This window comes from Haliotis rufescens, unplaced genomic scaffold (assembly GCF_023055435.1).
Source record: "Haliotis rufescens isolate VD_foot unplaced genomic scaffold, xgHalRufe1.0.p SCAF_8, whole genome shotgun sequence".
Lineage (NCBI taxonomy): Eukaryota > Metazoa > Mollusca > Gastropoda > Lepetellida > Haliotidae > Haliotis > Haliotis rufescens.
This window is the reverse complement of record NW_025964372.1, coordinates 28,855,842-28,869,236: the sequence shown is the minus strand read 5'-3', so window position 1 is coordinate 28,869,236 and position 13,395 is coordinate 28,855,842. Positions and strand designations below refer to the sequence as shown.

At 43.1% G+C, this 13,395-nt stretch overlaps 4 protein-coding genes across 4 annotated transcripts in view; all 4 read left to right on the top strand.

Moving 5' to 3' along the window:
- LOC124120377 (microsomal glutathione S-transferase 1-like) overlaps positions 1 to 2,987 on the top strand; it is a 7,944-nt gene extending 4,957 nt beyond the window's left edge. Inside the window, exons 2-3 of the mRNA XM_046483187.2 lie at positions 195 to 271; positions 1,461 to 2,987. Coding sequence (XP_046339143.2) covers positions 195 to 271; positions 1,461 to 1,704 — 321 coding nt within the window. The 3' untranslated portion in view covers positions 1,705 to 2,987. The remainder of the gene's footprint in view (positions 1 to 194; positions 272 to 1,460) is intronic.
- The window catches only part of LOC125376834 (collagen alpha-2(IX) chain-like), a 22,708-nt gene extending 11,793 nt beyond the window's left edge, over positions 1 to 10,915 (top strand). Inside the window, exons 3-5 of the mRNA XM_048388986.1 lie at positions 9,664 to 9,818; positions 9,873 to 10,016; positions 10,143 to 10,915. Coding sequence (XP_048244943.1) covers positions 9,722 to 9,818; positions 9,873 to 10,016; positions 10,143 to 10,717 — 816 coding nt within the window. The 5' untranslated portion in view covers positions 9,664 to 9,721 and the 3' untranslated portion in view covers positions 10,718 to 10,915. The remainder of the gene's footprint in view (positions 1 to 9,663; positions 9,819 to 9,872; positions 10,017 to 10,142) is intronic.
- Positions 6,828 to 13,395, top strand: LOC124121600 (microsomal glutathione S-transferase 1-like). The gene is made up of 3 exons (XM_046484621.2): positions 6,828 to 7,017; positions 10,922 to 10,998; positions 11,886 to 13,395. Exons 1-3 carry the CDS (start codon positions 6,901 to 6,903, stop codon positions 12,127 to 12,129), a joined length of 438 nt encoding a protein of 145 aa, XP_046340577.1. The 5' UTR covers positions 6,828 to 6,900; the 3' UTR covers positions 12,130 to 13,395.
- On the top strand, positions 7,026 to 9,524 carry LOC125376835. Its single transcript, XM_048388987.1, has 2 exons — positions 7,026 to 8,080; positions 9,145 to 9,524. The coding sequence occupies exons 1-2, from the start codon at positions 7,764 to 7,766 to the stop codon at positions 9,338 to 9,340; spliced, it is 513 nt and encodes a 170-aa protein (XP_048244944.1). The 5' UTR covers positions 7,026 to 7,763; the 3' UTR covers positions 9,341 to 9,524.

The following is a 13,395-nucleotide window of genomic DNA, read 5'->3' as shown; positions in this document are numbered from 1 at the left end:
GTGTATGCTGCGTCAAGTGTGTATGCTGCGTCAAGTGTGTATGCCAGGTCAAGTGTGTATGCTAGGTCAAGTGTGTATGCTTGGTCAAGTGTTTATGTGAGGTCAAGTGTGTATGCCAGGTCAAGTGTGTGCAAGGTCAAGTGTGTATGCCAGGTCAAGTGTATCAATGTGTCATTGATGTTTCTTTGTCACAGGTATTTGCAAATCCTGAGGACACTGCGGGCATGGGAGTGAAACCATCGACACATGAATCAGTTGAGAGGGTCCGCAGGTAAGTGAAATAATGATTTTTAAGTTGTGAACTCATCTTTTCGTCTCGAAGAATGCCTACAACCCTCTTGTGACACGTTACTAATATCATCGTTTACTCATCAATGTTATGAGGTATTTGCATGTGTGATAGAACCAACATGGATACAGTCATGATGTTAGGGTATATGATAAAAAGGTTATTATATGGCAGTTTTCATATCATACCCCATATCAACCCTCGACCCCCAATATCAGCCCTCTGGCCTTCCGCCCTCGAGATGATGGGGGTGATATGAAAACTGCCATTTTATTACCCCTAAGTAAAGGGTGGCTTGTCTTCACAAACAAATCATCACAAAAAGATTTTCAAATTTTGATTTGGCCAGTAGAGGCTAGAACAAAGCAACAATTATTCTATATTCTCCTTTATGTGATTTTCCAAAAAGAATCTTTTAGAGCATATGGATTGACCACTGTCTTAAAGTTATTCATAGCAATCGCATCTTCCCGAGGCAAGAGAGTTAACTGACTATAAAAGTCTAGTTTCCACCCTTGCCGAACTAGGCTGGAATTACTTGGCTCGATCGTAGTGCTACCAGTGGCTATTACCATTTATCTCTCTTCTAAGCCTCTCCTATTGACCAATCAGATCACCCCTCGTATCACTTGCGTTTGCTTCCCACAAAAAGGTGTCGCCCGGTCAAGACGATCTGATCGATAATCAAGATCTATATTGTGATAAAACGGTTTTTACATCGCGAAGTGCATCAAATCACGCGAGCACCTTGATTAAAAACATGAAAAGATTTGGAAAATATCTGCTGATAACGAGTTGGCGGTGCACATGCATTGCAAATCCTGCAATCGACCGAAATCTGCACGAACCGGATTTCGATTCCGGTGTGCGATTTTGATTGGACTATGCATAGACTCGTTAGTCCAGCCAAAATGTAACTCCATAATACCAGCCTAGTTCGGCAAGGGTGGAAACTGGACTTTTATAGTCAGTTACCTCCCTTGCCTCGGTAAGATGTAGCAATCGGTGTAAAACAGGGAAAAATAGTTACGGTAACCGATAAATTCTAGTTTTATACGAAGCATCATTTCATTGATTATGATAAACTTTTAAAATATAATTTTAGTCTAATAGAAGGGTCTCATTCAAACTCATCCCACGTGCAACAAGCATTGGCATTCGTCTGTTTCAGGTGCCATCTGAATGACCTTGAGAACGTCATCCCCTTTGTTCTGATTGGTCTGCTGTACACAGCAACTGGCCCAAGTCTCGGCTCCGCCCTCCTGCACTTTCGCATCTTCACAGGTGCCCGGATCTTACACACCATCGCCTATCTGTTACCCTTGCCTCAGCCATCACGAGTCCTTGGCTTCTTTGTTGGCATCTTGGTCACAATGTCCATGGCTTGGAGCATCTTGTCTAATTCTAAATATTAGCTCCCCAATAAACTGTCATACTGTAGGATGTAAGGCTTTGTAAAATGGTGGGAAATAATAAATTGATTGCTTAAATGGCCTTTAAAAGAGAACTGTGGATGAGTACCACATTGTCCATGGCTCCAGTTGCAAGGCCTTTGTTCACACAGGAAGAGGACACCATGGAATCTACCCTTTCTTTAGCAAGCTTAGATGAAGAACTTAATCATTATGTGACATGTTGCAACAAATATAATAGGAAATGGACTAGTTTGTAACAACCAAATGAATTCTTTGAATGGCACTGCGAATCGAGACGCATAAGAGAGAGAATGTTCATGGATGTCAACTTCTGTATGCTGAGGAACAACATTTCGGAGGATATGCTCTCTGCATCTCAGCATACATTCACCTGATGGAGTAGGCATATATTCCGGAAGGCTGTGTTCTTCATAATGAAGAAATTGACTTCCATAAATATTCCTCCCTCAAATGCACAATGTTTCTCAGACTCTTGCCAGTCATTTTATATTCAGTCTGAGTTTACCTTTCTTTACCAAAACATTGTGCACCCGTTGTATAGCAATACATACTATGCATTTCACAGAGTCTCTAGTGTTTCCCGGGTGGCTGTAACTAGCATAACATCCCCTGTGTCCTCTAACCTATATATGTTTCTGCCCTACAATATCCCATCTCCGCTCCCTGAAAACTAAAAACAAATGATTCAGGGTTGTGATTCAACTGCAAAGTACTGCAGCAGGATACGAATCGTATCGCACCCATAGTATCGGGATACAAATCGTATTGCACCCATAGTATCGGGATATGAATCGTATCGCACCCATAGTATCGGGATATGAATCGTATCGCACCCATAGTTTCGGGATACGAATAGTATCGCACCCATAGTATCGGGATATAAATCGTATCGCACCCATAGTATCGGGATATGAATCTTATCGCACCCATAGTATCGGGATACGTATCGTATCGTTTCGTATCGCTGCCCCACCTGAAGTCGGAATGTGACATTAGATGAGTGAGAGACCAAATATTTGAGGCAATATTCACTGCATGGCCTGGTGAAGAATGTATTGTTGGTAAAAACAATCGTTTGGCTCCTACTTTGAAATCAGGGACAGTTCAGTGTTCTGTTGATATCTAACAGAAACGTGTAATTTGTGGCTGTGCCTTCACGGAAGGTTCTCAAGTGTGTTGTACTATCACTTTAATGATTTTGTATTTATTAGATGATGTTGGAGATGTAAATTTTGTTGGCTATATTAAAAGTTTGAACAGAACTGTTTTCATCGTTTGAACTAAGCATGTTCCATATGTGCTGCATATTTGTGTAACAAATGCACAGCAAATCACATTACTGTAATTGCCGTAATACGCACCCCCGGGCCAGACATCGAACGATGATGAACAAACAGTCATTGAAACTAAAACCTTTCTGATAATAGTTATGTGTTCCATTCCACAAATCGATCTTAGCGCTACGACTATTGTAAGTCTATATTAAAGTATGGGAGTTACGACTGCCTTTGCGCTAAGACTGCTTTATGGAATGGGGACCTGGCATGCTTCTCTTTGTCTGTCTACTCTGTACAGTTTTAATTGCAAGCAATGATGGGGTACGTACGAAGAAACCCTCGAGCACGGAAATAGTGCTGACAAACCTAGAAACATAATCTTGATGAACCAGGATTCGAAGCCAGGATCAACGGTTTCTGGCGCGCCAAAGGGACGCAATTATGCACAGCAAACTGGCATAAAAACTATTTTAGAATCAGCTGATTGTGTTAAAAAATATGTGTCAAATATCCATAATACATCCTATAGAATAATATTAAATGGTCAGTGTAGATCTGTAAGTCAATGTAGAGCGTGTCGACAATTCAGACGTTACAGAAATGAACATTCCAGAAAACAATATTGTACTGTTTGGAATAAATATAAGCAAAAACGTCGGAGATACGGAGTTCGGCAACATAAAGTTGATACAGTATGCGAATCTCTGGGTAACCCTCCAGAGTTTTGGACAGAGATTCGAAATATTAACTTAAAGTCTTACACCGACTGCAAAATAATCCCACCGATTGGTTAACTCATTTCAAAGATGTCTTCCATACTGCTGATATGGTTGAGAACTTAGCCAGTTCTGATACAGATACAGATATATGTCATCATGAGTATTATACTGATATTGATCGATGTATTCTTGATGCCAATATCACTGTTGAGAAAATTATTGATGCAATTTATTCTCTTCAGAATGGAAAGTCCCCTGGACTAGATAATCTTCTTTTTGAAATGCTTAAATGTTCTAAGGAAATAATACTGCCGTTTTTTCGAAATATTTTTTAAATAAGATATGTGCAAGTGGCCGTTTCCCTAATATATGGTCGAAATCTATAATTGTACCTCTCCACAAAAAGGTGATACTAATAACCCAGATAACTATAGAGGAATCTCCCTGAAATGTATCCTTATTAAAGTCTTTACATGTATTTAAATAAGAAACTTACACTTTGGGCAAATATGCATGAGCGACAGAATTCCGGAAACGCAAGCTGGTTTTCGAAAACATTATTCCACTACTGACCACACGTTTACATTTCTTGGTATTGTTCAGAGGTGAGGTGAGGTGAAATGGGGTTTAACGTCGCGTCCAAGATTATTGCACTTATATAGCGACGTGCATGTACGTGTGTGTGTTTGTGTGGCTGCTTGTACTAGTCCGGACTGATGCCGATTTATAGTGCTAGCTCACTGAGATACCATGCCGCAGTTGAACATGAATACCCCACTCAGACACAGTATACTGACTCCGAGCCGACCAGTCCTTGTTTTAGCCCTTAATGCCGAGCGCCAGACAGGGTAACAACAAGTACCATCTTTTAACGTCTTTTGGTATGACGCGGTCGGGGATCGAACCCCGGACCTTCCGCTCTTCGGGCGGACGCTCTTCCGCAGACCACGGAGGCGGTCGGTATTGTTCAGAAATATCTATTAAGTCGTAAGAAGAAGCTTTATGTAGCATTCGTTGATTTAGGGAAGCTTTTGATTCTGTTAATCGACATAAATTATGGCTCTGTTTGAAACATACTGGCCTGAAGGGTAAATTGCAACAAAAGTTAAAAAGTATAAACACAAATGTAGGAGCATGTGTACGATTTGATGGTCAGTTAACATGATATCCCGACTGTCCTCTTGGTTTGAGACCACCTCCGTGGTCCAGTGGTAGAGCGTCCGCCCGGAGAGCGGAAGGTCCGAGGTTCGATTCCCGACCGCCTCCTATCAAAAGACGTTAAAAGATGGTATTTGTTGTTACCCGGTCTGGCGCTCGACATTTAGGGCCTAAAACAAGGACTGGTTGGCTCGGAGTCAGAAAACAGTGTCTGAGTGGGGTATTCATGTTAAAATTGCGGCATGGTATCTCAGTGGGCTAGCTCTATAAAATCGGCATTAGTCCGGACTAGTACAAGCAGCCACACACACGTGCATGCACATCGCTATATAAGTGCAATAATCTTGGACCCGACGTTAAACACATTTCTTGGTTTGAAACAAGGCAGCTTATTAAGTTCTATGCTATTCTCATTTTTTCATTAACGAGTAAACGTAAGATATTGTTAGACAGGGGAAACGCGGTGTTCAGCTGTCCCCAGATATTTTAGAGTTACTCATGCTATTGTTTGCTGATGATGGTATACTTGTATCAGATACTGTGACAGGGCTTCAAAACCAGCTGAATATCTTAGAAAAGTTTCCAGATGAATTGATATTTACAGTAACCCTAGATAAAACAAATGTGGTCGTGTTTAGGAGAGGTGGTCAACTCGCTAAGTCCACCAAATCATGTCAATAGAGAAAGACTTTACTATCTGTTTATGATTGATTAATACAGAAATTCAGGGGGTCCAGGGTCCAGGGGGTCCAGCGGGTCCAGGGGATAGGGACCTTTCACCCCTTTAGAAAACCAAATGTAGTATGTTGTAGGTAGTAAAATTATCTGAGAGAGTATTTTGATATTTGGACCCCTCCCTTTTCAAAATGCTGGATCCACCCTTGAATTGTTTTTCCTCTTCCGCCCTTCTCTTGCCGTCCGAAGAAAAAAATATTTTTAAAAAAGTCAGAATACAGTACTAGTCACTAAATGGAAACATTTACACCATGTATTTGTATTATAGACAAGTCCGTCGGCGTTCAATATTAGAGTAGATCCCGTCTGAACTATGCTTGTAAGAGGCGTCCTAATGGATCGGGTGGTCGGGCTCGGTGACTTGGTTGATTGCACGTCATCATCCCCTGACGGTGTGGTGGTGGAATGGGGTTTAACGTCGCGTCCAAGATTATTGCACTTATATAGCGACGTGCATGTACGTGTGTGTGTTTGTGTGGCTGTTTGTACTAGTCCGGACTGATGCCGATTTATAGTGCTAGTGAATACCCCACTCAGACACAGTATACTGACTCCGAGCCGACCAGTCCTTGTTTTAGCCCCTTAATGCCGAGCGCCAGACAGGGTAACAACAAGTACCATCTTTTAACGTCTTTTGGTATGACGCGGCCGGGGATCGAACCCCGGACCTTCCGCTCTCCGGGCGGACGCTCTACCTCTAGACCACGGAGGCGGTCCATCCCCTGACGGCGTGAGACGCTGCTCATTGTATCAATCACTGGATGTTTTGTCTGGCCATTATGTACAGACAACTTTGAAACTGGAATATTGCTGAGTGCAGCGATGAGGCTGAGTGCGGTGATAACAGACAAAAAACAAAGACATATTTAAGGCAATACGTGCAATATATTCCATGGGCGGATACAGCTTTTTTGAAAAGGTGTGTGTGTGTGTGTGCACAATTAAGATCCATATATTGTCTTTGGTGGTAATTTATACAGAAATAAAGATTGTTTTCGAAATAAAAAGGGAGGGGTGCGCCCCCCCCCCCCCCCCCCCCCCCTCTGTATCCGCCAAAGTATTCCTACCAATGGAATGTTTTTATAACAGAGGCAATGAAAGGTGCTTGATATGAGCATAACAATCTAAATTTCTACCGCCGTGGTCGCTCGCTTAGCCATGACTTCACAAATGTGATTAAACCGGCTATGTCCCCCATCCGGATGTGTTGTAACACAGTCACGTGATCGTCCCGGAGCGTTCACTGCAAAGTGTGTCGAAGTTGTGGTGTCGAGAAATCGTTCAACATGGCTGGTGTGTTTGACAATCCCGTGTTCCCCTACTTTGCGTTCTATGCCACAGTGGTTGTTTTAAAAACCATGGCAATGAGTTTTTGCACTGTATTTCACAGATTGACCAAAAAGGTAAGTGCATATTTTGTTACGATGCCTAAACCTATGAATGTGGCGAGGTGATCACGATAACGACAATAACGCCACACTTGCGAACTTTGACCCAGTATTCTACCACCGAGGATTTTGCTTATTTTCCCAGTTAGAATGATGACCCGTCAACCATATATAGTCTATATTACATAAGGGAGACCAACAGTCACGCCGACATATTTAGCAACAACTGTCAGTGTGTGTAGCTGCGGAAGGGCTCGGTTAAATGCAGACGTATTTGTGCAATGTCATCACCGTTATACCGTAAAACTGACAAAAACTAGATTAGCATGAAACTTATTCTTGAATCACAGTATCTCACTAAACTGTGAGAGATAATAACATTATCTATAACGTATTACTTATTGTGGTGTTCAATCACATGTTTACCTCAATCTGAGTAAAATAACTCGAGGGGGCAGTGGGGTTGAGGACTGGTCAAAAGGGCCACAGACGCCCTAGTCAAAACGGCCACATCAAAAAATATATTTATGAAGCATAAATACGATGCATGGTCATGCATTCTCCATGTGTGTGAAATTCCGAATCTAATTAACTTGTGTCAGCTGTGTATACTGATATCACCCAAGAGCCAAGAGAATTTAAATGGGGTGACATAGGTTTTAACGTTACATTTAGGATTATAGCGATGCGTGTGTGTGCGTGCAGTATCATCCAGTATCATCTTATAATGTCTTTTAGTATGACATGCTTAGGGGTCAAGTATGTATGCTGGGTCAAGTGTGTATGCTAGGTCAAGGGTGTATGCTGGGTCAAGTGAGTATGCTGGGTCAAGTGTGTATGTCAGGGCAAGTGTGTATGCCAGGTCAAGTGTGTATGCCAGGTCAAGTGTGTATGCTAGGTCAAGTGTGTATGCTAGGTCAAATGTGTATGCCAGGTCAAGTGTGTATGCCGGGTCAAGTGTGCATGTTGGGTTAAGTATGTATGCTGGGTCAAGTGTGTATGCCGGGTCAAGTGTGTATGCTAGGTCAAGTGTGTATGCTTGGTCAAGTGTGTATTCCAGGTCAAGTGTGTATGCTGGGTCAAGTGTATGCTAGGTCAAGTGAGTATGCCAGGTCAAGTGTGTATGCTGGGTCAAGTGTATGCTAGGTCAAGTGTGTATGCTTGGTCAAGTGTGTATGCCAGGTCAAGTGTGTATGCCGGGTCAAGTGTGCATGTCTGGTCAAGTGTGTATGCTAGGTCAAGTGTGTATGCCAGGTCAAGTGTGTATGCTGGGTCAAGTGTATGCTAGGTCAAGTGTGTATGCCAGGTCAAGTGTGTATGCCAGGTCAAGTGTGTATGCTGGGTCAAGTGTATGCTAGGTCAAGTGTGTATGCCAGGTCAAGTGTGTATGCTGGGTCAAGTGTATGCTAGGTCAAGTGTGTATGCCAGGTCAAGTGTGTATGCTGGGTCAAGTGTATGCTAGGTCAAGTGTATATGCTTGGTCAAGTGTGTATGCCAGGTCAAGTGTGTATGCTGGGTCAAGTGTATGCGAGGCCATGTTTGTATGTCAGGTCACACGTGCATGCTAGGTCAAGTGTGTATGCCAGGTCAAGTGTGCATGTCGGGTCAAGTGTGTATGCCAGGTCAAGTGTGTATGCTGGGTCAAGTGTATGCTAGGTCAAGTGTGTATGCTGGGTCAAGTGTGTATGCCAGGTCAAGTGTGTATGCTGGGTCAAGTGTATGCTAGGTCAAGTGTGTATGCCAGGTCAAGTGTGTATGCTGGGTCAAGTGTGTATGTCAGGTCAAGTGTGTATGCTGGGTCAAGTGTATGCTAGGTCAAGTATGTATGCCGGGTCAAGTGTGTATGCTGGGTCAAGTGTGTATGCCAGGTCAAGTGTGTATGCCGGGTCGAGTGTGTATGTCGGGTCAAGTGTGTATGCCGGGTCAAGTGTGTATGCCAGGTCAAGTGTGTATGCCGGGTCAAGTGTGTGTGCAAGGTCAAGTGTGTGTGCCAGGTCAAGTGTGTATGCCGGTACAATGCCAGGTCAAGAATGTATGCCAGGTCAAGTGTGTATGCTGGGTCAAGTGTTTATGCTGGGTCAAGTGTGTATGCCGGGTCAAGTGTGTATGCCGGGTCAAGTGTGTATGCCAGGTCAATGCCAGGTCAAGTGTGTATGCTGGGTCAAGTGTGTGTGCCAGGTCAAGTGTGTATGCCGGGTCAATGCCAGGTCAAGTGTGTATGCCAGGTCAAGTGTGTATGCTGGGTCAAGTGTTTATGCTGGGTCAAGTGTGTATGCTGGGTCAAGTGTGTATGCCAGGTCAAGTGTGTGTGCTGGGTCAAGTGTTTATGCTGGGTTAAGTGTGTATGCTGGGTCAAGTGTGTGTGCCAGGTCAAGTGTGTATGCCAGGTCAAGTGTGTATACCAAGTCAAGTGTGTATGCTGGGTCAAGTGTGTATGCCAGGTCAAGTGTGTATGCCAGGTCAAGTGTGTATGCCGGGTCAAGTGTGTGTGCAAGGTCAAGTGTGTGTGCCAGGTCAAGTGTGTATGCCAGTACAATGCCAGGTCAAGTGTGTATGCTGGGTCAAGTGTTTATGCTGGGTCAAGTGTGTATGCTGGGTCAAGTGTGTAAGCCGGGTCAAGTGTGTATGCCAGGTCAATGCCAGGTCAAGTGTGTATGCCAGGTCAAGTGTGTATGCTGGGTCAAGTGTGTGTGCCAGGTCAAGTGTGTATGCTGGGTCAATGCCAGGTCAAGTGTGTATGCCAGGTCAAGTGTGTATGCTGGGTCAAGTGTTTATGCTGGGTCAAGTGTGTATGCTGGGTCAAGTGTGTATGCTGGGTCAAGTGTTTATGCTGGGTTAAGTGTGTATGCTGGGTCAAGTGTGTGTGCCAGGTCAAGTGTGTATGCCAGGTCAAGTGTGTATACCAAGTCAAGTGTGTATGCTGGGTCAAGTGTATATGCTGGGTCAAGTGTGTATGCCAGGTCAAGTGTGTATGCCAGGTCAAGTGTGTATGCCGGGTCAAGTGTGTATGCCAGGTCAAGTGTGTATACTTGGTCAAGTGTGTATGCCAGGTCAAGTGTGTATGCTGGGTCAAGTGTGTTTACTAGGTCAAGTGTGTATGTCGGGTCAAGTGTGTATGCCGGGTCAAGTGTGTTTGCCAGGTCAAGTGTGTATGCCAGGTCAAGTGTGTATGCCAGGTCAAGTGTGTATGCTTGGTCAAGTGTGTATGCCAGGTCAAGTGTGTGTGCCAGGTCAAGTGTGTATGCCAGGTCAAGTGTGTGTGCCAGGTCAAGTGTGTATGCCAGGTCAAGTGTGTATACTGGGTCAAGTGTGTATGCCAGGTCAAGTGTGTATGCCAGGTCAAGTGTGTATGCCAGGTCAAGTGTGTATACTGGGTCAAGTGTGTATGCCAGGTCAAGTGTGTATGCCAGGTCAAGTGTGTATGCCAGGTCAAGTGTGTATGTCGGGTCAAGTGTGTATGCTGGGTCAAGTGTATATGCTGGGTCAAGTGTGTATGCTGGGTCAAGTGTGTATGCCGGGTCAAGTGTGTATGCCAGGTCAAGTGTGTATGCCAGGTCAAGTGTGTTTGCTAGGTCAAGTGTGTATGCTGGGTCAAGTGTGTATGCTGGGTCAAGTGTGTATGCTAGGTCAAGTGTGTATGCCAGGTCAAGTGTGTATGCTAGGTCAAGTGTGTATGCTTGGTCAAGTGTGTATGCTTGGTCAAGTGTTGATGTGAGGTCAAGTGTGTATGCCAGGTCAAGTGTGTATGCTAGGTCAAGTGTGTATGCCAGGTCAAGTGTGTATGCCAGGTCAAGTGTGTATGCCAGGTCAAGTGTGTATGCTTGGTCAAGTGTGTATGCCGGGTCAAGTGTGTATGCCAGGTCAAGTGTGTATGCCAGGTCAAGTGTATCAATGTGTGATTGATGTTTCTTTGTCACAGGTATTTGTAAATCCTGAGGACACTGCGGGCAGGGGAGTGAAACCATCAACACATGAATCAGTTGAGAGGGTCCGCAGGTAAGTGAAATAATGATTTTTAAGTTGTGAACTCATCTTTTCATCTCGAAGAATGCCTACAACCCTCTTGTGACACTTTACTCATATTATCGTATACTCATCACTGATATGAGGTATTTGCATGTGTGATAGAACCAACATGGATACAGTCATGTCACGGGATGTAATAACTGGACCCATCATACGTATTACACACCCTGACGGGCTGGTATGGCTGGTCATTGCATTTTGAATGGCCCATTGATATCAGCCTGGGTGGTAAGAAATTAGAGTTATGTCCCTTTGAGTGTCTGCTCGGCCAGCTTTCCCGTGACAATGTCTTCCGAACAAGGTGAACATGTTTTTACGGACAAACATGGAATTTGGAGATGTTTTATGAATGGATACATGTTACAGTTTGATGTTATGGTAAATGATAAAAAGGTTATTATGTGAGTTTTCATATCATACCCCATATGAACCCTCGTCCCCCAATATCAGCCCTCGCACTGAGATGGTTGGGTGATATGAAACTACCATATTATGATCTCTAAGTAAAGGGTGGCTTGTCTTCACAAACAAATCATCACAAAAAGATTTTCAAATTTTGATTTGGCCAGTAGAGGCTAGAACAAAGCAACAATTATTCTATATTCTCCTTTATGTGTTTTTCGAAAAAGAATGTTTTAAACCAAAGAGCATATGGACTGACCACTGTCTTAAAGTTATTCATAGGAATCGGTGTAAAACAGGGAAAAAATAGTTACGGTAACCAATAAATTCTAGTTTTATACAAAGCAACATTTCATTGATTATGATAAACTTTTAAGATATAATTTTAGTCTAATAGTAGGGTCTCATTAAACCTCATCCCACGTTCAACAAGCATTGGCCTTCGTCTGTTTCAGGTGCCATCTGAATGACCTTGAGAACGTCATCCCCTTTGTTTTGATTGGTCTACTGTACACAGCAACTGGCCCAAGTCTCGGCTCCGCCCTCCTGCACTTCCGCATCTTCACAGGTGCCCGGATCTTACACACCATCGCCTATCTGTTACCCTTGCCTCAGCCATCACGCGGTCTTGGTTTCATTGTTGGCATCTTGGTCACAATGTCCATGGCTTGGAGCATCTTGTCTAATTCTAAATATTAGCTCCCCCATAAACTGTCATACTGTAGGATGTAAGGATTTGTAAAATGTTGCGAAATAATAAATTGATTGCTTTAATGGCCGTTAAAAGAGAACTGCGGATGAGTACTACATTGTCCATGGCTCCAGTTGTGAGGCCTTTGTCCAGACAGGAAGAGGACACCTTGGAATCTACCCTTTCTTTAGCAAACTCAGATGAAGAACTCAATCATTATGTGACATGTTTTCAACAAATATAATAGTAAATAGACTATGTTTTCACTAACAAAAATGAATTCTTTGAGTGGCATTTAGAAGTGATAGACATAAGAGATGGGGTATTTATGGATGTCAGCAGTATCCTTGCTCACACTGTTTATGACCCAAACAAAATAACAGTACTGAGTCATTGTCTCACCCTTATTCAGCGATATTCATACTGATTCTGTAATGGCAAAGGATTTACCAAGAACTTCTTTTCCTTCAGGGGATTTTGTTTTCAGAAAATTTGTTTTCATTTGAAAGGTGCCTTGAACCTGCAAATGTTTTGTTCATTTTCTAGGCACTAGTGATGTAACGATACGGCAATACAGTTTTGTATGGTGATACAAGTCCCACGATACAAAACATAGATTCACAACCCCTGTATCGCAATACATGCAATACATTTCATTACAAGTTGTATTGTAAAACGATGGGAATAATAACAGAAACTGTTCAGCAACCAGCTTACACAGATTCTTTAGTATTTCCCGGGTGGCTGTAAGTAGCATAACACCCCCTGTGTCCTCTAACCTATATGTTTCTGCCCTGCAATATCCCATCTCCCTCCATGAAAACTAAAAACAAATGATTCAGCCTTGTGATTCACCTGCAAAGTACTGTAGCAGGATTTGAATCATATCACACCCATTGAATCGGGATACAAATCGTATTGCACCCATAGTATCAGGATAAGTATCGTATCACTGCCCCACCGTATCATTACACCTGAAGTCGGAATGTGACCTTCAATGAGTGAGGGACCAAATATTTGAGGCAATAAAAGAAAATAGTCACTGCATGGTCTGGTACAGGATGTATTGTTGGTAAAAAAAAATCGTTTGGCTTCTACTTTGAAATCAGGGACAGAACAGTGTTCCGTGGATATCTAACAGAAACGTGTAATTTGTGGCTGTGCCTTCATGGAAGGTTCTCAAGTGTGTTGTATTATCACATCTGTGATATGTTTTTTATTAGATGATGTTAGAGATGTAAGTTTTATTGGCTTTATTAAACGTTTGAACAGTG